A 23,327-nucleotide genomic window follows, 5' to 3' on the forward strand; every position below is an offset into this window, starting at 1 on the left:
AGCTCAGCCCCTCTGAGTTTCCAAAGCTCTCCAGATCCACATAGCTCCCCTCGGTCCTTCACCCTAGGATTGTGGATGTGGTCATGTTTCCATCCTGTTATTCTCTCCAGACTAGAGGCCAGGTGTTGCAATGCAGGGCTAGGCAGAGTCTGCGCTTAGGTACTGGAGAGACTAAAGAGAGGGACTGAGCTAGAGAGGCCACCCATTAGGTGAGAGCATGGCGCTGTGTGTGCTTTGTGCACCGGAGTGAGCAAGTGTGAGAGGAAGAGCAAGTGAAAGTCAGGCCCATGGGGGAGTGGACAGCAATGGAGGGTGCAGGGCAGGCCTTTCTGCAGCAACAGACATGTCCTAGAGCTGCACTGCCCTGTACGGTAGCCGCTAACCACATGCAGCTGTTGAGCATGTGAGATGCAGCTAGTGTGACTGAGGAATGCAGTTTCCACTTTTACTGAATTGCAATTAATTTTACTAACTCTATGTGGGATAAGGGTTACCGCATGGGGCAGCAGAGCTGTAGGCAAAGGAGTGAATATGCCTCTTGTCACCTCTGTACAAATCTACATGTGGGTATGTGAGTGTGTGTGTACATGCGTGGGCATGTATGTGGACACACACACTGTGGGTCAGGGCTGCAACGGGGGCAGCCTTTTGTGGCAGTGCCCCATGGGCAGCTCAGAGCCTGTATCACGTGGTGTGGGGCTGGTGTGTGGTTTCAGTGTGTACAGGACAGGAGGGGAGGGGGACAAAGGGGCCATTGTGCCATATTCCCAACTCAAACCCTCCTTTCCGCTGACATCACAGCTGTCCTAAATACAGCCACCCAGACCCGCTCCCCGAGACCCTCACTATCCCCTGCAGGGTGTCACAGAGCCTGCCGCTCTGTCAGACTCACCTTTGTCTTCTCTGTGAGAAGGACCAGGCTCCTGTGGTTGACTTTTCAGTCAAACCCAGATGGTAAATTCTAGAAAGGGAGGAGGCTTCATTTGGATTTTTAATTTCAGCTGTAATCTCAGACTCCTGGGTCCCTTTTGGGACTTGAGCCCATCTCCCGGCAGGAGTTTCTATCACCAGAATACAGTGGATTTTCCCTCCTTTTTTTTTTTTTCTCAGCACCTTAACTCTCAGCTTTCCAGACTTTCTCCAGTGACAGAGCTGGGTGGGTGGAGGAGGGGAGGGGTTTCGAGAGAGCTTGCTGGCTGGGGCGAGGAGACTGTGTGTGGAGCAGGCGTGAGCGTGGGCGGCGTGGGAGAGAATGTGAGGCTGCCGTCAAGACCAGTGTCCACACGAAGAGGCGTTTGAGGGAGCGAGGTGAGTGCCACCAAGGGTTCCCCGTCTCCTGGGGGTGCCTGGTGATGAGCATGTGTCTCACTCTCTGTGCCCACCTATCTGTGCACAAATAAATGCATCTGTGTTCACAGGGGCCCTATACACATGCATGTGTGTGGGTTGGGGTGGGCGGGCATCTGTGCGTGATGAGGGCAGCTCCCCCACACGTGAGGCAGTGAAAGCAACCCTGTGTGAACTGTGAGAACACATGGACGATGGCATTTGGGACATATTGTACATGAGCGTGACAGAGGGCATAGGAGGGTCTGTCTGTGTGATATGGATGAGTGGGGCAGGGGAGCAAAGAGGAGTGTGGGAAAAATCAGTGGGTGTGGGAGGAGACCACTCTCCTGATGTCCCCCAGCCAGCGGGAGCCCTGGTGCTGGGAAGGGTGTGTCTCCCTGTCCCCTTCCCCTGTGTGCGCTCTAGAGGGTATCAAGTCAGGCTGAGGGCATGTCCACAGACAGGGAGGCAAGATCCTGGAAGCAGGAGGGGTCTTGTCCAGTAGGGTGGCAGGCCCTCCCCATGCAGAGATTTCAACCCTTCGCAGAGAATGTGCAAGGCAAGGCCAGGAGGGAGGTGAGTCTGGCACACGCTAGTGCTGGAGAAAGTGGGATTTTCTCTGCAAAAGACAATGGGAGGAACTGGGAAAGGGGTACTGAATGAGAAGGTACAGAGAACCATGATGGGGACTAAGACATTTTAGAGAGGGCGGCCACACACACGTTCAAATTCTGGATGAATTCACTGCTGTGGGGCAAACTGCCCGCACGCCAGGGCTTCGCTGCTGAGTGAACAGGGGCCTACGAGAGCAGGTGTTCTGCAGAAAGCAGGGTAAAGGGCTGAGTTCCGGGTGTAAGTTAATCTGGGATGGAGATACAGGAAGAGCCATGAAACCAGCGCAGCCCAATAAAGATACAACCCAAGGCACAGATGAAATTTTTCATTTTCTAGCAGCCATTTAAAGATAAAAAGGGTCGAGGGTGGTGGCTCACGCCTGTAATCCCAGCACTTTGGGAGGCCGAGGTGGGTGTATTGCCTGAGGTCAGGAGATCGTGACCAGTCTAGCCAACATGGTGAAACTCCGCCTCCACAAAAAATACAAGAAAAAATTAGCTGGGCCTGGCGGTGTGCGCCTGTAATCCCAGCTACTTGGGAGGTTGAGGCAGGGGAATTGCTTGAATCAGGGAGGTGGAGGTTGCAGTGAGCCGAGATAGTGCCACTGCACTCCAGCTTGGGCAATGGAGCGAGACTCCATCTCAAAAAAAATAAAAATAAAAAATAAAAAGGCTGGTGCTGTAGTGCATGTCCTAGCTACTCAGGAGGCTGAGGCAGGAGGATCCCTTGAGGCCAGGAGTTTGAGACCAGCCTGGACAACATAGTGAGACCCTCTCTCTACAAAAAAAATTTAAAAATTAGCCAGATGTGGTGGTGAGTGCCTGTAATCCTAGCTACTTGGTGGCTGAGGCCACTTGAGTTTGAGGTAACAGTAAGCTATGATCATGCCACTGCACTCCAGCCTGGGCAACATAGTGAGACTTCATCTCAAAAGAATAAATAAGTAACTACAGGTAAAACTAATGTTAGCAATGTCTTTTATTTAACCTAATGTATCCCCAAATCTGATCATTTCACAATTACACTGACAGTACTTCTCAGTTTGGACTAGCCACAGCTTAAGTGCTCAGTAGCCACGTGGCCTGAGGCTGTTGGACTGGATGGCGCAGCTCTAGGCAGCAGATCCATGCCAAAGATCATATGAATTTAGGCTGCCACCCCCAATTCACAGGGAGAGACTGAACTTTTTACAAGGCACAGCTGGAAATGGAGTTCATTTAGCCTGGATCTTAGGGGCCAGGGAGACCCCAGGGACCTCTGGCCTTGGGGGATTGTGTGTGTGCTTGTATGCAATAATGTCTCCATCCTTGGGAGTTGCCAGAGTGTCCAGTTCCCACAAATTCTCACAACAGCCCCAAGGTGGTTATGACGATCATCTTATGAGTAAACTAACCCTCAGCTGGCTGAGCCAGCTGTTGTGTGGCAGGATCATGATTCCAGTCCTGCTCCCGGGCAGTGTGCAGCAGGGGGCTGAGGCCGGCCCTAGGTGGCGCCTTCAGTCGCCAGGTCTGGCCGATAGAGAGGTGGTGAGGGAATGTCTGAGCGTCAGGCCACGTGTGGGTGCTGTCTTTAGAAGGAAGGTGGAGGCCACCCACTGGGCCACAGGGGCGATACCATCATGGGACTGGAGGAGACAGGGGTGGAGCAGAGTGTGCAGCAGGCCGTCTCCCGATGGAGGTGGCTGTGGGGGCAGCTGCCCTTCTTTGTCCTTGGCTGTGGGGAGTGGAGCGTGACTGCTGGTTGGAATCTTGCACGCCAGGGAGGGGCTGTTGCCCAGTGGGGAGGAACTAAGTGTGTCTGTGCCTTCCCAGCGTGCTGCCGGGGACCTCTGGATGTGTGTGCCCAGGCAGGGCTTGGCGTCCTCTGCAGGCACGCCATCCTCCCAGCTACTTGTCTGGGCCACTTCCTCTCAGGCCGGCAGCCAGGCTCCCGTGTGCTCTTTGGAGCTGAGCAGGGAGAAAGGCGCTGCCAAGACCCCAAGGCAAAGCTGGGAAGTGAAGAGCTGGCCTTGCACTCTCCCAGCCCTGGCCGGCACAGGAAGAGCACTGGAGGCCCAAGAGCTGCCTGGCTGCAGGGGGCGAGCCCAGAGATGAGGGGTGGGCAGCCTCCCCCTCAAGGGAGCAGGGATCAAGGAGGAGCTACCCCAGACAGCAGGCTGGCTGCTGGAGCCTCCAGTCTGCGCAACTCCTGGTTTCCTTCAGGAGAAAGAAAGAAATAGCCAATGATAAGCCAGAGGCACCCGCTAGTCAAAGAACCCATCTGGTTATGGCGTGGGCACCTAAAGAGCTAGTCATTCAACAGGCAATCATTAAGCAGTACACTGCACCTCGGCCTGCCTCAGCAGATGCTCATGAAACCAATGTTTGACGAGTTGATTGACTAACTAATGGGTACAGGGAGGCACAGGAGATAATGGAAGAACCTTTAGCCATGGCCTTGCTCACCCCCTGTCCCCTGAGAAGGGGAGCAACCTCCTTAAGAACGCTGAGCACAGGCATGGTGGCTCACGGAGGTCATCCCAGCTTCTCAGGAGGCTGAGGCAAGAGGATCGCTTGAGGCCAGGAGTTTGGGACAAGCCTGGGCAACGTAGTGAGACCCTGGCTCTAAAAGAAAGGAAGAATGCTGAGCAAACCCATACACATGGTGTCCCTTCATGCCTCCCTTCAGAACATCCTTCCTGAGCGCTCACTGTCTGCAGGCACTGCGCCTGCTGCAGGCTGAAAGAATCGTATGTTCTAGGGCGGAAGAGGACTCGGAATACGTGAGCCCAGACAGCACAAATCCTCTCAGAGAGCAGGAAGTCCTCGCAGGGCAGGCGGTGGGACCACAGCGGGGACAGGGAAGGCCTCTCTGAGGAGGTGCCCTTTGGGCAACGACAGAACCTGCAGTGAGGGGCTAGTTGTGTGGATGTGGGAGCCAGGGGCTCCCAGCAGAGGAAAAGGAGAAGGAGGCTGGAGTGGCGATGCCAGCCCTTGTCTGGGTTCTCTCGGAGTTGCCACTAGGGGAGGGCCTTGCCAGCTGTCCCTCTTTTAGCCAGGCCCGTCTCAGGCCTGTCTTCACGCAGGAGTATATGAGCCTGGATGTGGCCAGGTGGCAGTGATCAGGGGAGAACTGGTCCAATTTGGTTGTAGCCACCTGGGAAAAACAGGTTCAGGCCTCCTCATGGCCAGCTGAGCTCTTCTGAGCTCATGTGGGGTCAAGCTGTGCTAGTGCCATTCAGCCCAACAAGGGTCCCAGGCTGTGCTGTGTCCTCTGCACCCCTGCCCATCTCTGGAGGAGCTCAGCAAGGTGGGGAGTCCTTGAGCCTAGGGCATTCGGGACCCGCATTCCAACCTCCTTTTGATATCTTTTTGTTTGTTTGTTTGTTTGTTTGTTTGTTTTTTACAGAGTTTTGCTCTGTCGCCCAGGCTGGAGTACAGTGGTGTGATCTGCAACCTCCACCTCCTGGGTTCAAGTGATTCTCCTGCCTCAGCCTCCCAAGTAGCTGTGATTACAGGTACGTGCCACCATGCCTGGCTAATTTTTGTATTTTTAGTAGAGATGGGGTTTCACCATGTTGGCCAGACTGGTCTCGAACTCCTGACCTCAAGTGATCTGCCTGTTTTGGCCTCCCAAAGTGTTGGGATTACAGGTGTGAGCCACTGCGCCCGGCCCCACTCTCCATATCTAGATTAGCTTCTCTCCAAACACAACAGACAGAGGGACTCTCCCTCCAGGGAATCTTGAGGTGCCAACAGAATCTGCAGGTAAGGGCCTGGATTTCCTGCTTCTAGAACCCCTCAACACTGTAGAAGGCAGGATGAAGGCAGACATGCCAGGGTCAAATCCAAGCTTTGCCACTTGCTTGCTCTGTAACCTTGGGTAAGTCATTGACTCTCCCTTGGTCTCTGTTTCCTCCTCTATGAAATGGGAATGATGATCCAGGCATCCCTCACTACCAGGTTCGTGGGAGGGCTGCAGGTAGCAGGTCCTTCCCTCTTTCTTCCGGAGAATTTGAGAAAAAGGCAAAATGCCAAGAGTCCAAAGGGCAGGCTGGCAGGCACTGGCTGCCTGTGGGGCCTCCCAGAAAGCACAAAGGGAAACAGAGCCAGTGAGGACTGGGGAGGCTGCCAGCAGCAATAGGTGAGCAGAGCAGCAGGTATTTATTCTGAATGTCCTTACTCCACACACTCTCACCCCGCCCCACTCCCTCTCCCTGCTTGTTTAGAGCCTGGGTTCCAGGCGGGCCAGGAGCTGGAATCAGCAGGTGGGATGTGCTGCTTGCCGAGTGGACACAGAAGGGAGGATGAAGTCAGGGCTGGACCTGGAACCACTATGGGAAGAGAGAGTGGAAGGCTGAGAGGGCCAGATGCCGGTTCTCCTGCCTTCCCCACCCTGACCCTCCAACCCTGAGTGCTTGGCATTGGGGTCACAGCCCTGGCACTGGTGGGTACCCCCAGCAGCTGCCTCAGAGGGGCAGGCAAGTCTATGTGCCTGTTGCCCTGAACTCTCCCAGACCCCACCATTTGCCCCAGCCTTGAGATAAAGGCCATCTTGTTCCCAGAAATAAGGCTGACATCGCCCATCAGACCCACCTGGCCGAGCCCTCAGTGCTGGTCCAGAATGAGGGGCACCTGGGCGCTGTCCACACGGGGAGGCAGCCGCTCGCCCGTGCGCACATTGAACATGGGCAGGGTGGAGAGTGGCCGGGGCACCTCGCGGTTGGCCGCCATCTGCCGCAGCTCCTCTGTGTTCCCGTGGATGGTGCAGTGGTGGACCATCTGGATGCTGGAGGCACAAGTTGGGAGTCGTCAGCTCTGGGAGTCAGCTGCCCTGGAGTGCAGCCTGGCACTGCCTCTGAGTCACCCTGCAGTCCTCCCCACCACTTACGTGGGGAGAGACTCAAACACATGGTGCAGGGGCAGAAAATAAACAGAAAGCTCTACAGGGCTGGGCGCGGTGGCTCACGCCTGTAATCCCAGCACTTTGGGAGGCTGAGGCAGGCAGATCACTTGAGGTCAGGAGTTTGAGATAACCATGGCCAACATGGTGAAACCCTGTTGCTACAAAAAATAAAAATAAAAAATAAGCCAGGCATGGTGGTGGGCACCTGTAATCCCAGCTACTCAGGAGGCTGAGACAGGAGAATCACTTGAACCTGGGAGGCGGAGGTTGCAGTGAGCCGAGATCACGCCACTGCACTCCAGCCTGGGTGAGAGAGACTCCATCTCAAGGAAAAAAAGGAAAGAGAAAGCTCTATGGTGCCTGTTCAGTGTCCAGTGGTCGAGACATGGGCTGTGGGTGTAGACAGCCTGGGTTCAAGGCTGTGTGTCTTGGGCAAGTTGCTTAACCACTTCATGCCTTAGTTTGCTCAACTGCCAAATGGAGATAATAGCACCTACCACCAGGCTGGGCGCAGTGGCTCATGCCTGTAATCCCAGCACTTTGGGAGGCTGAAGGAGATGGATCACCTGAGGCCAAGAGTTCAAGGCCAGCCTGACCAACATGGTGAAACTACATCTCTATTAAAAAAAAAAAAAAAAAAAAAACCTACCTCCTAGGACTGCTGTGAAGATTAAAAGAGAAAATGCAGCTTAGTGTTTAGAACAGGGCTCACCACGTGGTAAGCGCTCACAAGATACAGAGACATGAACAGACATCCACAGGGGCCATATTCTTCCAGAAGCCAGTATTTGCTGAGCTTTATATTGTTTATTTATATTATTTATTTATTTATTTTTAAGAGATGGGGTCTCACTTTGTTACCAACTTCAGTGCAGTGGCACAGTCATAGCTCACTGCAGCCTCCACCTCCTGGGCTCAAGCGATCCTCCTGCCTCAGCCTCCTGAGTAACTGGGACTATAAGTGCAAATCACCATGCTCGGCTAGTTTTTAAAAATATTTTTGGCCAGGCGCAGTGGCTCACGCCTGTAATCCCAGCACTTTGGGAGGCCGAGACGGGCAGATCACGAGGTCAGGAGATCAAGACCATCCTGGCTAACACGGTGAAACCCCATCTCTACTAAAAATACAAAAAAATTAGCCGGGCGTGGTGGTAGGCACCTGTAGTCCCAGCTACTCGGGAGGCTGAGGCAGGAGAATGGCATGAACCCGGGAAGCGGAGCTTGCAGTGAGCCGAGATCACGCCACTGCACTCCAGCCTGGGCAACAGAGCGAGACTCCGTCTCAAAAAAAAAAAAGAAAAAATTTTTTTTGTAGAGACAGGTGTCTTACTATGTTGTCCAGGCTGGTCTTGAACTCCTGGCCTCAAGAGACCCTCCTGCCTCTGCCTCCCAAAGTGCTGGGATTACAGGCATGAGCCACCACACCCAGCCAAGAATTGGTTTTCTTAGAGGAGCTGGGGTCCCAGGCAGGGATGAAGCAACCCCACTTGCCACTTGGTTACTGATGAGATGAGAGAGGAGAAGTGATCACCACCCATGTTCAGGTCCCAATTAGTGGACACAGACTCCAGTTAGAGCCTGACAGTTTAGACCACAGAAAAGACCTAGCTTCAGGCCAGGCGCGGTAGCTCAAGCCTGTAATCCCAGCACTTTGGGAGGCCGAGACGGGCGGATCACGAGGTCAGGAGATCGAGACCATCCTGGCTAACACGGTGAAACCCCGTCTCTACTAAAAAATACAAAAAACTAGCCGGGCGACGTGGCGGGCGCCTGTAGTCCCAGCTACTCGGGAGGCTGAGGCAGGAGAATGGCGTAAACCCAGGAGGCAGAGCTTGCAGTGAGCTGAGATCCGGCCACTGCACTCCAGCCTGGGCGGCAGAGCGAGACTCCGTCTCAAAAAAAAAAAAAAAAAAAAAAAAAAAGACCTAGCTTCACACCGAATGGGCCACGCTCCTCCTGCGGGGCGTGGGACCAAGTCCTGTCTGGCCAGCAGGAAGAGGTGGAGTCACCATCTAAGGCCAGGGGAGGGGCAAGATGAGCTCTTGAGTCTGGAATTTGGTGAGCTGAGTTATCCGAAACACAATTTTCTATTCCCAGGCAAGGGGAGACTGAGGGGAAAGACAGCAACCAGTGTGTGGATGCTGAGATGGAGACAGCTGGGCAGGTGAGGCCCTGGCAGAGGAAGGCCTCAGTCAGTGGGTCCCCCTCCTTACTCCCAGTCCCACATCTGGGCCTCATTACTCTGGCAACACGCAGGTGGAAATATGTGCTGGGGATGTTTTTCTAGAGCAAGAGCAGAAGCCAGACCCCGCAGTGGCTTCCCCACGTTCCTTCCACATCAGCACTTGGGCAGACAGACAAACGGCAGGCATTCCTACACACTCAGGCACACATACACACACGTGGCCCGGGTCTCACCCACTCCCACTCCACCACCAACACACAGTCCCGAAAGCACTGCCTCTGGCACAGAAATCCCCAGGAGAGGGTCGTGGGACCTGGAGGACTCTGTGCAATCACTGAAATCTGATCTAGGTGAAAAGCAGACAGCAGAATCATAACTTGTGGATAATCTGAAAAGTGGCAGACATTGAACAAGTGAAAAACTGGATTTTGTAGAAATTCATCAACACAAAATCCAAACCAGCCAAGGCTAATGTTGCACATGGTAAAATGGTTATTGATTTCAAATGGACGGAGGCAGCAGATTTTTCTGACAACATCAGAGCTACAGAGTTGACCCAGGGAAAGCTGGATGTGGAGGAAATACTGGTCACAAGAGAATATCCTCAGTGGCAGTAGATGTTAGTGATTACATTTGGCACAGTCCAAAAAAATTGGGGAATAAAATCTTCCCAGTGAAATGTACATGAAAAATCACTGATCCCCATGGGGAAAAAATTCTACAAAAATGAAAACAGAAAATAAAAGCAAAGCCTTTTAACTGCTTTGTATAGAAAGTTGCTTGAGGAATTAAGTCAACTCAGCATAGATCAAGGAATTACATCTCTGTTCACTCTGGAAAATATATTCCCTATAAAAAATTCATAAATGTTGGTATAGCCCTGATGCCTGCAAAGCTTGTATTCCTCAACCCAGTGGCTCAAAAACCCAGTAGGTCAAGATGGTGGGGTCAAAATGGTGAGTTTAAAACTGAGGGCCATGCCAGGTGCAGTAGCTTTAGTCCCAGCTACTCAGGAAGCTGAGATGGGAGGATCGCTGAGCCCAGGGAGTTCGAGGTTGCAGTGAGCTACGATCATGCCACTGCACTCCAGCTTGGGTGACAGAGTGAGACCCTCTCTTTTTTTTTTTTTTTTTTTTTTGAGATGGGGTCTCGCTGTGTCTCCCAGACTGGAGTGCAGTGGCACGATCTCGGCTCACTGCAAGCTCCACCTCCCGGATTCACGCCATTCTCCTGCCTCAGCCTCCCAAGTAGCTGGGACTACAGGCGCCCGCCACCACGCCCGGCTAATTTTTTGTATTTTTAGTAGAGATGGAGTTTCACCGTGTCAGCCAGGATGGTCTTGATCTCCTGACCTTGTGATCCACCTGCCTCGGCCTCCCAAAGTGCTGGGATTACAGGCGTGAGCCACCGCGCCCAGCCTCAGAGTGAGATCCTCTCTAAAAATTGTTTTAAAAATAGGCCAGGTGTGGTGGCTCACGCCTGTAATCCCAGCACTTAGGGAGACCAAGGTGGGTGGATCACGAGGTCAGGAGATCGAGACGAGACCATCCTGGCTAACACGGTGAAACCCCGTCTCTACTAAAAATACAAAAAATTAGCCAGGCATGGTGGCAGGTGCCTGTAGTCCCAGCTACTCGGGAGGCTGAGGCAGGAGAATGGCGTGAACCCAGGAGGCAGAGCTTGCAGTGAGCCGAGATCGCGCCACTTCACTCTAGCCTGGGCAAGAGAGTGAAACTCTGTTTCAAAAAATAATAATAATAATAATAAAATAAAACAAAATAAAATCAGCCCAGGCATGTGCACACACACATGCATATGCGCACGCACCGTGCAGGCCCACTGTTTGGCCCATAAGAGCAGCCTTCCTACCCAGGACACCTGGCATGTTACATGCCTCCACCATCTGGCATCTCTGGTCCACCCCTACCTAGAGGAAACAATGAGGCTACTGTGACCCACACAGAATTCTGGTAGCCTCTGAGGTCACCACAGAGATAACCTCACCACCCCCTGCACCAGGAGCACAAGTCTGTGGAAGCCAGCCATGGGTCACCATCCTTGATCCTCTCTCTGGCCACCCAGGGAAAGGCGAGGGCTGGAGCCCAAGAGGAAGCCTCGGGGAGGACCAGGAACCAGGACGCACCTCAGCCATCATGCAAAGAGCAGCCCAGTGGAGACTGCCAGCTGCCCTGGAGGTCCTTGCACCCAAGATATTTCACCTACCCCAGGGAGAGAAGCCGAAAGGCACTTCGCCACTGTCCCTGTCAGTGCCCTTGACCTCAAATACTGCCTTGAGTGGAGGCCAGCAGGGCAGCGTGTCCCTAGCAAGAAAGCGACTGGGCAACGCACCTGTGCCAAAGCCTGCCAGAAGCCCAGCATATCCAAGGTGATCCTGAGGGCTGTGGCAGACAAGGGGACCTGCAAGTATGTGTCCATGGCCACCCTGAAGAAGGCTGTTTCCACCGCGGGCTACGACATGGCCCGAAATGCCTATCACTTCAAGCGGTGTGCTCAAGGGGCTGGTGGACAAGGGCATGCTCAGCAGGTGACCAGCAGGGGGCCTCTGGCTCCTTCACCCTGGGCAAGAAGCAGGCCTCCAAGTCCAAGCTCAAGGTCAAGAGACAACAGCAGCAGAGGAGGCGCTCTGGGCAGTGCCTCTCTGGGCAGTGCCGCTCTGGGCAGTGCCCCTTTGGACAGCGCAGGTCACTACTGGGCTCCAAACAGGGGCACAAGTGACTTGTCAAGAGGGTTCAAAGGATCGCCAAGTGCCACTGCAATTAACGAGGCAGGCCGGGCAAGCAGTCAGGGGTGCCAAGCCCGCCATTGGCTCAGTGCAGTGAGAATAAAAGGAAGCTAACATTTCACATCTGCCTCCTGGAATCTGGGGTTCAGGGGAGTGGGAGAGGAAAAGGGCTGGGGGCACAGAGGAGGGGTAAGGCCATGAGTAGGAGAAACCAGGCCAAAATAAGAGAGGAAGGATTTGGGAAAGGCTGGCAGAGTTGGAAGCATTCATAGACACCAGCTAGTCCAACCGCGTGGTCTTGCAGGTGGAGCATCTGAAGCCAGAAAGAAGGGTCACGGAGTAATTGTGTGGCAGGGCCCGGCCTGGACCGCAGGTGTCTGACTCATACTGATACTGGAAGTCTCTTAAGTTGCTTCTCAAGCCCTTTCCCCCAGAGTGGCAGTAGCTCCCATTCCCCTGTGCCGCAACAGGCTCTTCTTTTTTGGGGAAAAGAGTCTCACTCTGTTGCCCAGGCTGGAGTGCAGTGGCACAATTACGGCTCACTGCAGCCTCAACCTCCCAGGCTCAAGCGATTCTCCTATCTCAGCCTCCCAAGTAGCTGGGACCACAGGCATGCTCCACCATGCCTGGCTAATTAAAAAAAAATTTTGTTGAGATGGGGTCTCACTGTGTTGCCCAGGCTGGCCTCAAACTCCTGGGCTCAACCAATCCTCCCACCTCAGCCTCCCAAAGTGCTGGGATTACAGGCATGAGCCACCACACCCAGCTCACTAGAAACTCTTCTATGGACACCAGCAGATAAGAAGGCAGAGTCAGGAAAGATCAGGCCCAGCATCCAGCCAGCCCGGGGCTAGGACTCAGAGGTCACCCCAGAATGATTTATTTTGTCTCTGCTGTTCATGGCATAGTTTGGGGGTGGGGGTCCAACAACTGTCTAGGTGGGCTCCCACCCCACCCCCTGCTTTCCTTTACTCACTCAGAGGTAGCCAGGTCTCTCTTCAGCCTGTGGGAAAGTGAAGGAGAGGGTTAGCCCAGCTCTGGGCTTCACCCCAAGGTGCCCCAGGGCTCCAGTGTGTGTGGAGGTCAGTGTGCGATTATCCACAATGCCCTCCTGGTGCCAGACCAGGCGGGTCTCAAGCCCTAAGTTGCCTACAAAGGGGCCCCACACTCCTTTTGTGCCTGAGAACCCCACTCCCAGGGCGTCTGGGTCCCACACAGCACAGGTGCCACCAGGAGTCCCATGGGTGTGAGCTCCAGCAGGTACTACCCTGCCCTTCATGCCCACACTCACCTTCCCTCCCGCCGGCAGCACATGACGTAGGCCAGCAGCAAGGTGAGAAGCAGGGCCACCAGCAGGGGCACCAGGAGGGTGACCAGAGCATCCACCAAGAAGTCACGGTCTGGGGCCTCAGTGGGTGGGCAGAAGAACGGGTCATGCTCCAGGATCCCATCGCCTGGGGTGGGCATCTCATCTGCAGGCTCCGGGACTGACTTATCCACCTGCACAGAGAGCTCAGGGCTGATGCAGGAAGTGGCTGGCTGGACACAGAGGTCCCCAGAAACAGGGCAGGGGCCAGGACTAGGGGGCAGGAGACACAAAGTCCAGCAGAGGCAGGACAGTGCACTGGTTAATGCACAGCTCTAGGGTCTGACCTCCTGGTTTGAATCGAGACTCAGACAAGTGCTTAGCTAGGATGATTATGTGCCTCTGTTTCGTCACCTCTAAAGTCAGAAGGATAATAGTAGCACCTGTCTCCTGGAGTGGTGGTGAGCATAAAATATGTTGATGGGACAGTGCCCAGCACATAGCAAGGGCTCAAGAATGTTGTCAATTACCAGTCACTGGCTGTGGACCCTGAATGAGTCCCTGCTCTGTTGGTCAATTCACAGGAACAGAGTACACCAGCAGTGGGATCCTGTGAACCTCAGCTCAGTATCCAAAAAGCTGTTGTGAGCATCTTTGGTTTATAGTGTGAAGAGTTCTCAGATCCTTGTTGTAAGTGGGTTTGCTAGGTAGAACCTTAGAGAAAATCAGACAGAGCTGTCACGCAGAGGCCCTTGGTAGGGAAAGGGTTTGGGAACCAGACTATGACATAGCTGTTGGCCTGGGCGGATCTGGAGCGCGGGAGTTGGAGACCCCACATGGGGATTGCGGACTCTGTCGCCCTCTTGTGGGAGTAAGGTAGAACTTCAGGCGGTGTGTGTGTGTGTGTGTGTGTGTGTGTGTGTGTGTGTGTGTGTGTGTATCATCAGACTAAGCCTGTGGGCAATACTGAGAGCATCAGAGAAAGAAATGGGGACTGGAGCAATCAGAGAGATGGAGGTAGGAAGAGGCATGGGAGGGAAGGGGGACGGTGATGGGGGACTATGCCCCAACCCACGCCTGGACCCAGGATCCCTCCTCACCAGGGTCACATTGCACCAGTCAACGTGGAAGTGGGGAGCCAAGGTGTCGTAGCAAGACAGAAGTGGAGGCTGGCCCTGGGCACAGCGGGCGTGGCTATCGGGGGATGCCACCATCTTCAGGCAAGTAGAGAAAGGTGAGGCAGAACCCACCTTAATGTACACCCTGGGACCAGATAGAAGTCACTGTCAGCAGAGTGGGGGCAGGGGGCACCAGGCACCACTCTCCAGGGGTTGTTGAAACCGTCCTGATTGTAGGCTATGACCTGGGGATGGGATGGGGGAGACGGCTAGGAGGGAGGATTAAGGGAGGAACATGGCACAGCTGGGGTCTGGCAGGAGTCACAGTCCTCCCAGAGATCTGAGGTCATGGTGAGAGTACCCAGAGCAACCCATTCTTCTAGGGGGCCTTACCCTCCCCACTAAGGAATGTCTTTTAATGGATGGATCTGGTATGTCCTCATGAGGCACCGGGAAGTACAGAGTTCAAGGTAACTAGGGTCTGGGCTCTGGAAGGACAAGGAGATGGGGGGGTAGCCAGAGGGGAGTGGAGAGTGGTGTGACGCTGGGAGGTGGAGATGTGCATGGTAAAGCCCCACCTGGAAATTAGGGAGACCCTTGTTCTATGCCCGCCACAAGCAGCAGCATCCTCTTTCAGGAAGTCCTCTAGGGTTGCACACCTACCCTTCTTTTCGGCCCTCAATGGGAAGGGGGACACGGCCCCCACGGTCCAAGGCAGAAGTGATGTTGAGCAGCTGAAGCTCTCCCGGCTCCCAGAGTCCCCCCAAGGCTGAGAGGAAGCGGCTGGCAGGGGCTGAGGGCAGCACCTCCTCCACATCATGGCTGCGCACCAGGAACTCAGCTTGGTACGGCAGCAGGGGGCCTGGGAAGGCCAGGTGGACACCTCAGGCTGCACCCAGACCCAGCTCTGCCCCGCGAAGTCTCCCCGAAGCTCCTCCTCACATCCCCGCACACCCCTTCAGGCCCCTCAGTGTCCCATCCATCACAGACCCCAACGAGCCAAGGCCCCGTAGTCTCTGCAACGCAACCGGTAACAGAACTCCAGAGCCTGGAACCCCCGCCCAGCATCCATTCTCTAAGGCCTTGTCCCCACTTTCCAGGATGCCCTGCTCCACTCCTCTCCAAGCCTCTCCCGTCCACAGCCCCCTCCCTTTCCAGGGGAGGTCCCCCAAGACTGGCATTGGTGAGGAAAGGATGGGGCACAGCTAGAGGTACCTTCCGAGTCCCCAATCTCCAGCACCAGCCTCTGCTGAGTGGTATCAAAGCTGTCCCGATTGTAGGCTGTGACCTGGGGGATGGGATAGACACCTGAGAGGTGGATTAGGGGAGAAACGTGGCACAGTGGGGGCCTGGCAGGAGAGGACTCAGATACCAAATTAGAGGTATGTAAATTATATGTAAATGACTGTGAAGGAACACCCAATCCGACTGGTAGGGCTGCTCCTAGGAGGCCACGCTGGCCCACCCCTGTGATTTTCTCAGGGTCCCTGACGGCACCTCAATGACCTGGCGCCCACGATCTTCTGGAGTGGCAGAGCCGTAGAGGAAGCCAGGGTGGTGCGGGCTGCGCTGGGTGTAGCGGAGCCACCGGGGCAGGTCTGGGTGTCCCTGGAGGTGGGCGTGGTAGGTGATGTGGACAGCCGGTGGGACAGCTGGTGGAAGCAAGGAGAGGGGATTAGAGTCACAGCAGGAGCCCTCCGGGGTCCACCCCAGCCCTCCCGCCTGGGTGCCTGTCAGGCCGCTCACCGACGTGCTCAGGAAGGCTCAGAAAGGTCTCATGGTCCAAGGTGTGCACAAAGACACGGCCCACAAGTGGGTATAGCGTGGTCTGCTGGGCCTCGCAGTCCCCCAGTCCTGCCAGGAGAACTGTGGGAACCCCACAAGTCCCAAACACACAGGCCAGCCTCAGTCCTGGGCAGGGGATAAGATCCCTTCCCCACCAAGTCCTTGGAGCCCCTAAGGGACCAAGAGAAGCGCTTCCTTTGCTGCCTCCCAGGAAGGGATTGGGGTGGGGGTGAGGGAGCAGGCCCTGCTGGGTTAGACATTTTAAATGTCTGGGTTGTGGGATTCGTGGGAGAGCCTCTCCCACAACCTTCCATTCCTTGTTTCAGGCCCCTATTAATGGTGCAGTGGGCAGGGACTGATGTTTGGGAAGTGTGTGTGTGAGGGTGTGTGTGTATGTGAGGGTGTGTGTGTGTGAGGGTGTGTGTGAGAGGGTGGGTATGTGTGAGGGGGTGTGTGGGGGTTTGTGTGTATGAGGGTCTGTGTGAGAGTGTGTGGGTGTGTGTGAGGGTGTGTGGGTAAGAGTGAGAGTTGTATGTGTGAGGGTGTGTGTGTGACGGTGCATGTGTTAGGGTATGTGGGTGTGCATGGGTTGTGTGATGGTGTATGAAGGTGTGTGTGTGTCAGGGTGTGTGTGAGGGTGTGTTTGGGGGTGTGTATGTGAGGGTGTGTGAGGGTGTGTGTGAGGGTTTGTGTGAGTGAGGGTGTGTGTGGGTGTGTGTGAGGGTGTGTGAAGGTGTGTGGGTGTGTGTGAGGGAGAGTATGTGTGAGGGTGTGTGTGTGAGGGTGTGTGAGGGTGTGTGTGAGGGTGTGTGAGGGTGTGTGTGAGGGTGTGTGAAGGTTGTGTGTGAGGGAGTGTGAGGGTGTGTGTATGTGAGGGTGTGTGAAGGTGTGTGTGAGGGTGTGTGAGGGTGTGTGAAGGTGTGTGTGATCGTGTGTGAGGGTGTGTGAGGGTGTGTGAGGGCATGAGTGTGTGTGTGTGTGAGGCTGTGAGTGTGGATGTGTGTAAGGGTGTGTGCGAGGGTGTGTGAGAGAGTGTGTGAAGGTGTGTGATGGTGTGTGAGGGTATGTGTGAGGGAGGGTGTGTGTGTGAGAGTGTGTGAAGGTGTGTGCAAGGGTGTGTGCGAGGATGTGTGAGGGTGTGAGTGTGGATATGTGTGAAGGTGTGTGAAGGTGTGTGGGAGAATGTGAGGGTGTGCATGAGTGCGGGTGTGTGAAGGTGTGTGCAAGGGTGTGTGAGGCAGGTATGTGCAAGGGTGTGTGAGGGTGTGTGTGGGTGTGTGAAGGTGTGTGCGAGAGTGTATGAGAGGGTGTGTGTGTGAGGGTGTGTGAAGGTGTGTGTGAGGGTGTGTGAGGCTGTGTGAAGGTATGTGGGAAGGTGTGGGAGGGTGTGTGTGGGTGTGTGGTGTGAGGGTGTGTGTGGGTGTGTGGTGTGAGGGTGTGTGAGTGCGGGTGTGTGAAGGTGTGCATGTGAGGGGGTGTGTGAGGGTGTGAGGGTGTGTGTGAGGATGTGTGAGGGTGTGAGTGAGGGTGTAGTGTGAGGGTGTGTGAGGATGTGAGAGGGTGTGTGAAGGTGTGCATGTCAGGGGGTGTGTGAGGGTGTGTGTGGGTGTGTGTGGGTGTGTGTGAGGGTGTGTGAGGGTGTGTGATGTGTGGGTGTGCATGTGAGGGCGTGTGTGAGGGTGTGTGAAGGTGTGTGTGAAGGTGTAAGGGGGTGTGTGAGGGTGAGGGGGTGTTTGAGGGTGTGTGTGGAGTGAGTGTGTGAGCGTGTGTGTGAGGGAGGGTGTGTGTGAGGGTGTGTGTGAGGGTGTGTGTGAGGGTGTGTGAGGGTGTGTGAGGGTGTGTGTGTGCGAGGGTGTGTGTGTGTGAGGGTGTGTGTGAGGGAGGGTGTGTGTGAGGGTATGTGAGGGTGTGTGAGGGTGTGTGAGAGTGCGTAGGGGTGTGTGAGGGTGTGTGTGAGTGAAGGTGGTGTGTGAGGGTGTGTGGGGGTGTGTGAGTGTGTGTGTGAGTGAAGGTGCGTGTGTGAGGGTGTGTGAGGGTGTGTGTGAGGGTGTGTGTGAGAGGGTGTGTGAAGGTGTGGGGGGAGTGTGTGAGGGTGTGTGAAGGTGTGTGTGAGGGTGTGTGTGAGGGTGTGTGTGTGAAGGTGTGTGAAGATGGGGGGAGTGTGTGAGGGTGTGTGAGAGGATGTGTGAGGGTGTGTGTGAGGGTGTGTGTGGGGGGTGTGTGTGTGAGGGTGTGAAAGGCACTGGGAAAAGAATCCCATGCTAAATGCCCAAGAGCCCGGAGGAGAGGAAGAGGGGGCCCGGAGCCTACAGAAGGGGAAGGGTAGCCATTCTGTGCCTGGAGACCCCACCTTCCTCCCCTGAAATACAGGGAAGGAAAAGGCCTGCCCTAGAGGCCAGTAGGAGCTGAGCAAAAGGAATCCTAAGCCCAGGAGAGGAGCAGAGGACTTGGCCGCCAGCTCCACCCTCCCTCCCAGGGCCAAATTTAGCCTCTGGGCTCAGAAGCTGCTGCCCAGCCAGCTCATTAAAGGGTCCGCGACCCTCTGGGCTTGCGCTGTCAAACTCACCCCCGCCCTAGGACACCTCCAGCTCTCAGAGCTCCCAGCCCCCTCATCCCAGAGCCCAGCTCCCAGCCCCATTCCCTGGAACCCCAGCCGGCCATGGCATTAACACCCCAAAGCCCTTCTGGCCCCTGCCTCACCCAACCCAGATCCCTGTTCTGCGGGCCCTCCATACCTCCATCTTACCACCCCTAAATCCTACCCCCTCAGCCCAGGCCTCCCCCTTGAGCAAGGCCCCAACTTGCCCACGAGGAGAGGAGTCCAGAAGAGTGTCACAGCCATGGCTGCCCGGCCTGGCCCGCCCCATGAGTGACAGAGACAGGGGGCAGGGAGGAGAGGAGGGAAGGAGGGAGGTGGCTTGGGGCAGCTGGGTGCCAGCATCAGCCTCCCCTCCCTGCCTGGAGCAGGCACTGAATCTGGGATAGACACGCTCGTCACATTCATTGTCCCTCCGATCGTCCCCTCCAGTGGCCACAGTGTTTTCTAAACCACCAACCTGGCCACCTCCATCCTTCCTTAAAACTCTAATGCTTCTCATGGCCCCTGAGTTCCCAGCTCATCCCCAGTTGGTGGCTTTCTGGCCCATCCTGAAACTGGCCAGTTGGTCTAGAATCCCATCCTCTGCCCCCACCTTCCCAACCCCAGGCCCCTGCCCAGCCTCACTCTGCTCCTGCCTAGCTTGGCAGACTCTCTCAAGTCTCCATGCCATCACCCAGGCTGTTCCCTCTGCCTGCAGTTCCCTTCCCATCTTGATTCAAGCAGCAACCTTCCAGTCACCTTTCCAGACTCTGCACAGATGTCCTCTCCTCTCTGAAGCCTTTCTGACCTCCCTTCCTCTGTTAGGCCAAGCTGGGTGACCCCTCAGCCCCTGTGTGCTTTCCTGGGCACAATCCCACCGCACAACACTGTTCCAAGCTCCTCGAAGACTAGGATCTTGTCATGTTTGTATCCTTGGGCCTGGCACAGGGCCTGGAAACTAGTAGGTGTAGCCGGCTGGTGGCAGTTTCCTTAACAGCAAATGTAGGTGCCATCCACCCAGCCTTTATCCCCAGTCCAAGCACTTCAGTTGGAAGTCTAGCAAACCCGGGACAGGACCAGCCAGGTAGAGACAGCTGAGTGGAGGCGCCTTCTCTGGCCCATGGAGTCAGGGCTCAGTGCACAGACTCGGAAGCCTGGAGGTGGGCACGAGTCCCACCTTGGCTACTTGCTGGGGATGCAGCCTTGAGTGTGCCATTTGTCCTCTAGCCCATTTCCACAACTATAAACTGGCAAGAATAGTGCTTGCCTCTTGGCATCATTGTGAGGACTCCACAAAGTAATGAATGCAGTGCATATTTATGGAACACCTGCTATGTATCAGACATTGAAGTTGCAGAGGTAGGCAAACCTCTGCCCACGTGGAGGTCACCTGCCAGTGGGTAATACCAGCTAGCCCTGCCAGTTACTGTGCTGAGAGTCTTACATATATCTACCTATATTACCTCATTCCACCCCCTCAGCAGTTCCATGAGGCAGGTATTATTACTGTGCCCATTTAACAGATGATAAAACTGAGGCACAGGGGTGTATACCTTCCCCAAGGCCACATTGCTAATGAGTAGAATGCAGGCAGATGGCTTAGCCCAGTGCCTGACTCAGTCAATGACAAATGCCGATGTACTTGCCGGCCCCGCTTGCCCTTCCTTCCTGCCTCTGCCAAAGGATCTCAGTCCAGGGGTGATGGGGCAGGGTGTCCTCTCCCCAGGTCTCCTACTTAGGGCAGGCACAGGGGCACTCTCCCCAGGTGCCCTGAGAAGGGAGCAGGGACCTATGGCTGCCAGGGTTCCCAAATCCTTGGTGCCTGTGTGAGCGCTCCTCCAGGGCCTCAAGATGACAACAAAATACTCCAGGCAAGGATCGCTTGGGTCCAGCCTAAGGGCACAGGTGTTGGCCTGCAGATGGGGTGACTGGTAGGCAGGTTACTCAGTCCTTGTCCCTTCCTCTCTCTCTCTCTCCACCCGACTGACCTGCTCATCCCTGGAGAGTCACCAAATTCCAGAGTCAGCGTCCCCTCAGGCAAGGTGGCATTTGTCCCAGCATCACCTGGCCATCTCTCTGTCTTCTCAGAGACAGAGGGAGGGAGGAAGAAAGGTTCTGGATGCAGAGGGAGAGTCTGAGGGCTCTGGGGGAGCAGGCAGAAGTGCCAGCACCCGGGCACCTGCCCAGCCTCACCCCTGAGCCTCTCCATGTGACTCCCCGCCCCCCACTGTCCCCCTAACTATTTTTGGAGCCACCCACTCAGCTGTCTTAAGGTAGCAGTGCTTGGCCCCAGTGTCACCAGGCCCTTGGAGGCCAGCCTTCCTTAATGAAAAGCTGCAGCCACTTCCCCATCGGATCTTCCTTGCCCAATTCAGGGGAGCCAGGGACTGTCCCACAAGCCAGAAAGTCCCCAGAAACCCTCCTCAGACCCCTCAGCCATCAGAGGACCTTCCCACTCAGAGCTGTCTGGTTTGCAGCCTGCTGCTTGTAACACACACAGCACCTTCTGTCTGTTGGGTCTAGGGGTGGGAAGGGAGGTCACAGGGCCTTTAAACTTCTTAGTTTGAAAAATTTACAGCATACTGTCATAAGCCCCCATGTATCTGTCACCATGCTTCAACAATTATCAACTCAGGGCCAATCTAGTTTCATCTATACCCCTCCTGATTAATTTCATCCATCAATATTTCAGTGTGTATCTTTAAATGATAATGAGTCTTTTTAACATAATTACATAACATGTTCAGTTATTAACATCATCAATAAAATTCCTTAATATCAAACTTCTAGTGTTCAAATTTCCAATTTCTCATAAATATATATATATTTTTTACAGTGTATTTGTTTGAATCAGGATACAAAGAAGGTACACACATTGCAACTGATTGATGATTGATAGGGCTCTTTTTCTTTCTTTTTTTTTTTTTTTTTTTTGAGACAGAGTCTCGCTCTGTCACCCAGGCTGGGGTGCAGTGGCATGATCTCGGCTCACTGCCACCGCTGCCTCCCAGGTTCAAGCAATTCTACCTCGGTCTCCCAAGTAGCTGGGATTACAGGCACATGCCACCACACCCAGCTAATTTTTGTATTTTCAGTAGAGACGGAGTTTCACCATGTTGGCCAAGCTGGTCTCAAACTCCTGACCTCAAGTGATCCACCCACCTGGGCCTCACAAAGTGCTGAGATTATGGGTGTGAGCCACTGTGCCCAGACACGGCTCTTTTAAATTTCTTCAAATCTGTAGGTTCCCATACATCTTTCTCTCTCTTTTTTCCTTCCTTCCTTCCTTCCTTCCTTCCTTCCTTCCTTCCTTCCTTCCTTCCTTCCTTCCTTTCCTTCCCTTTCTCCCTGCTTTCTTCCTTCCCTGCCTCTCTCCTCCTTCCTTCCTTTCTTCCTTTCTTCCCTCCTTCCTCCTCCTTCCTTCCTTCCTTCCTTCCTTCCTTCCTTCCTTCCTTCCTTCCTTCCTTCCCTCTTCTCTCTCTTTCCTTGAAGGAGCCAGATAATTTCTTCTGTAGTTTTTTGTCCTCTGGATTTTGCTGATTGCACCTCTATGGTGATCTTTAACATGTTCCTCCCACCTCCATACTTCCTGTACGTTGCATTTCCTGTACATTGTTATCTCCTGTAAATCGTAGTTGGATCTAGAGGCCTCATAAGGTTTACGTTCAATTTCCTTCGTTGAGACCACTTCATAGGTAGTGATAGTGTTCTTCCATTTGAAGGCACATCATGCGTTTCTGTGGTCTTGGCAGTGTCAGTGCCTCCGCCATTAGCTTTTTATTTTGTGTGTGTGTGCAGAATAGTGATATTCAAATTTGATCACTCTGATCACGACTTCCTTTATTAGCTGGAATAACTATAGACAGAAACTGCCCCTTGAGATTTGGTTACTGAGTGGGAAAGTTCGTATAAGAAAGACAAGAGAAACGCTGGACTCTACCTGTATTAAACAGTTTCAGAATAAAGAGCTGACTCCCTAGCATCCTCCAAACTCTGGCCAGTCCGATCTATTTTGGTAGTAGTAGAATGATGAATACATGGTTTACACTGATCTGATTGCTTCAGTTCATTGAAACTAGGGTCCCTTCTGGTGCTCATATTATCTATCTTTAGCTCTCCATTTTGTCCTCCCCAGTTGGGGCGTCGGTCGGGGTAGCTGGAAGGGTCGGGGCTCACACCCCGCCTTGCACAGCTGGTGCCTGTGCCGTGCTGCAGGCTCCACCGGGACTTCCCCGGCCTCTGCCTCACTCCTGCGGCCCAGCCCTGCCCTGAGCTAGTCTCTTCTCTGTCCTCGCCTTTTTGACATCCGCATCCGTCTCTCCAGCTCTCTGCCCCGTCTCTGCCCACCAGTGCCTAAATGTAAGCCCTCTGGTCCTTTGTCCCTGTATCTCCCCATCCCAGTGAATATTTGCTGAATGAACGAACGAATGAATGAATGCTATCCAGTGTGTCTCATTCAGCTTCAGTCTCTGTGCACCTGTCTCTAAATCTCTTGAGGTCTGAGGCCGTGTTTTCTTTATCTGCATCTATACGTTGCCGTGAGGGACAAAGGAAAGGGCTTCTCGTCATTGTGATCTGATTCTCGCATCTGCCTTCCAGACTCCACCCACATCTTTCTTCCCCGTCCCGTTCACCGCCTCCAGCGCAGCAACAAAGACTGCGACCCGGCCAGTCAGCCACGAGAGGGCGCATTCGCTGGTGCCTGCCCGGTCTTGCGCCTGCGCGATGTTGGGGCGGAGCGGGAGTCGGGGGCGGGATGCCTGCGGAGCGCACCGCCGGGGCTG

The 23,327-nt window shown here is 54.5% G+C and overlaps 1 protein-coding gene and 1 pseudogene across 8 annotated transcripts; one reads left to right on the forward strand and one right to left on the reverse strand.

Moving 5' to 3' along the window:
• Positions 1-6,039: 6,039 nt before the first annotated feature.
• Positions 6,040-18,926, reverse strand: SGCA (sarcoglycan alpha). Of its 8 annotated transcripts, none has more exons than XM_077971216.1 (10): positions 18,771-18,883; positions 15,927-16,046; positions 15,678-15,832; positions 15,396-15,468; positions 14,844-15,042; positions 14,313-14,325; positions 13,048-13,256; positions 12,733-12,759; positions 6,519-6,711; positions 6,040-6,256 (listed from the first exon to the last, which is right to left on the reverse strand). In XM_077971216.1, the coding sequence occupies exons 1-9, from the start codon at positions 18,805-18,807 to the stop codon at positions 6,531-6,533; spliced, it is 1,014 nt and encodes a 337-aa protein (XP_077827342.1). In that variant the 5' UTR covers positions 18,808-18,883; the 3' UTR covers positions 6,040-6,256; positions 6,519-6,530. The 8 variants fall into 8 exon arrangements, 4 of the variants coding, with proteins under 4 accessions (XP_077827342.1, XP_001092850.2, XP_014974806.2 ...); XM_001092850.5 differs by having other exon boundaries at positions 14,163-14,325; XR_013406541.1 differs by lacking the exon at positions 12,733-12,759 and having other exon boundaries at positions 6,519-6,740; positions 13,044-13,256; positions 14,163-14,325.
• Positions 10,748-11,875, forward strand: H1-9 (H1.9 linker histone; annotated as a pseudogene).
• Positions 18,927-23,327: the final 4,401 nt, after the last annotated feature.

Source organism: Macaca mulatta, chromosome 16, assembly GCF_049350105.2.
Source record: "Macaca mulatta isolate MMU2019108-1 chromosome 16, T2T-MMU8v2.0, whole genome shotgun sequence".
Taxonomy (NCBI): domain Eukaryota; kingdom Metazoa; phylum Chordata; class Mammalia; order Primates; family Cercopithecidae; genus Macaca; species Macaca mulatta.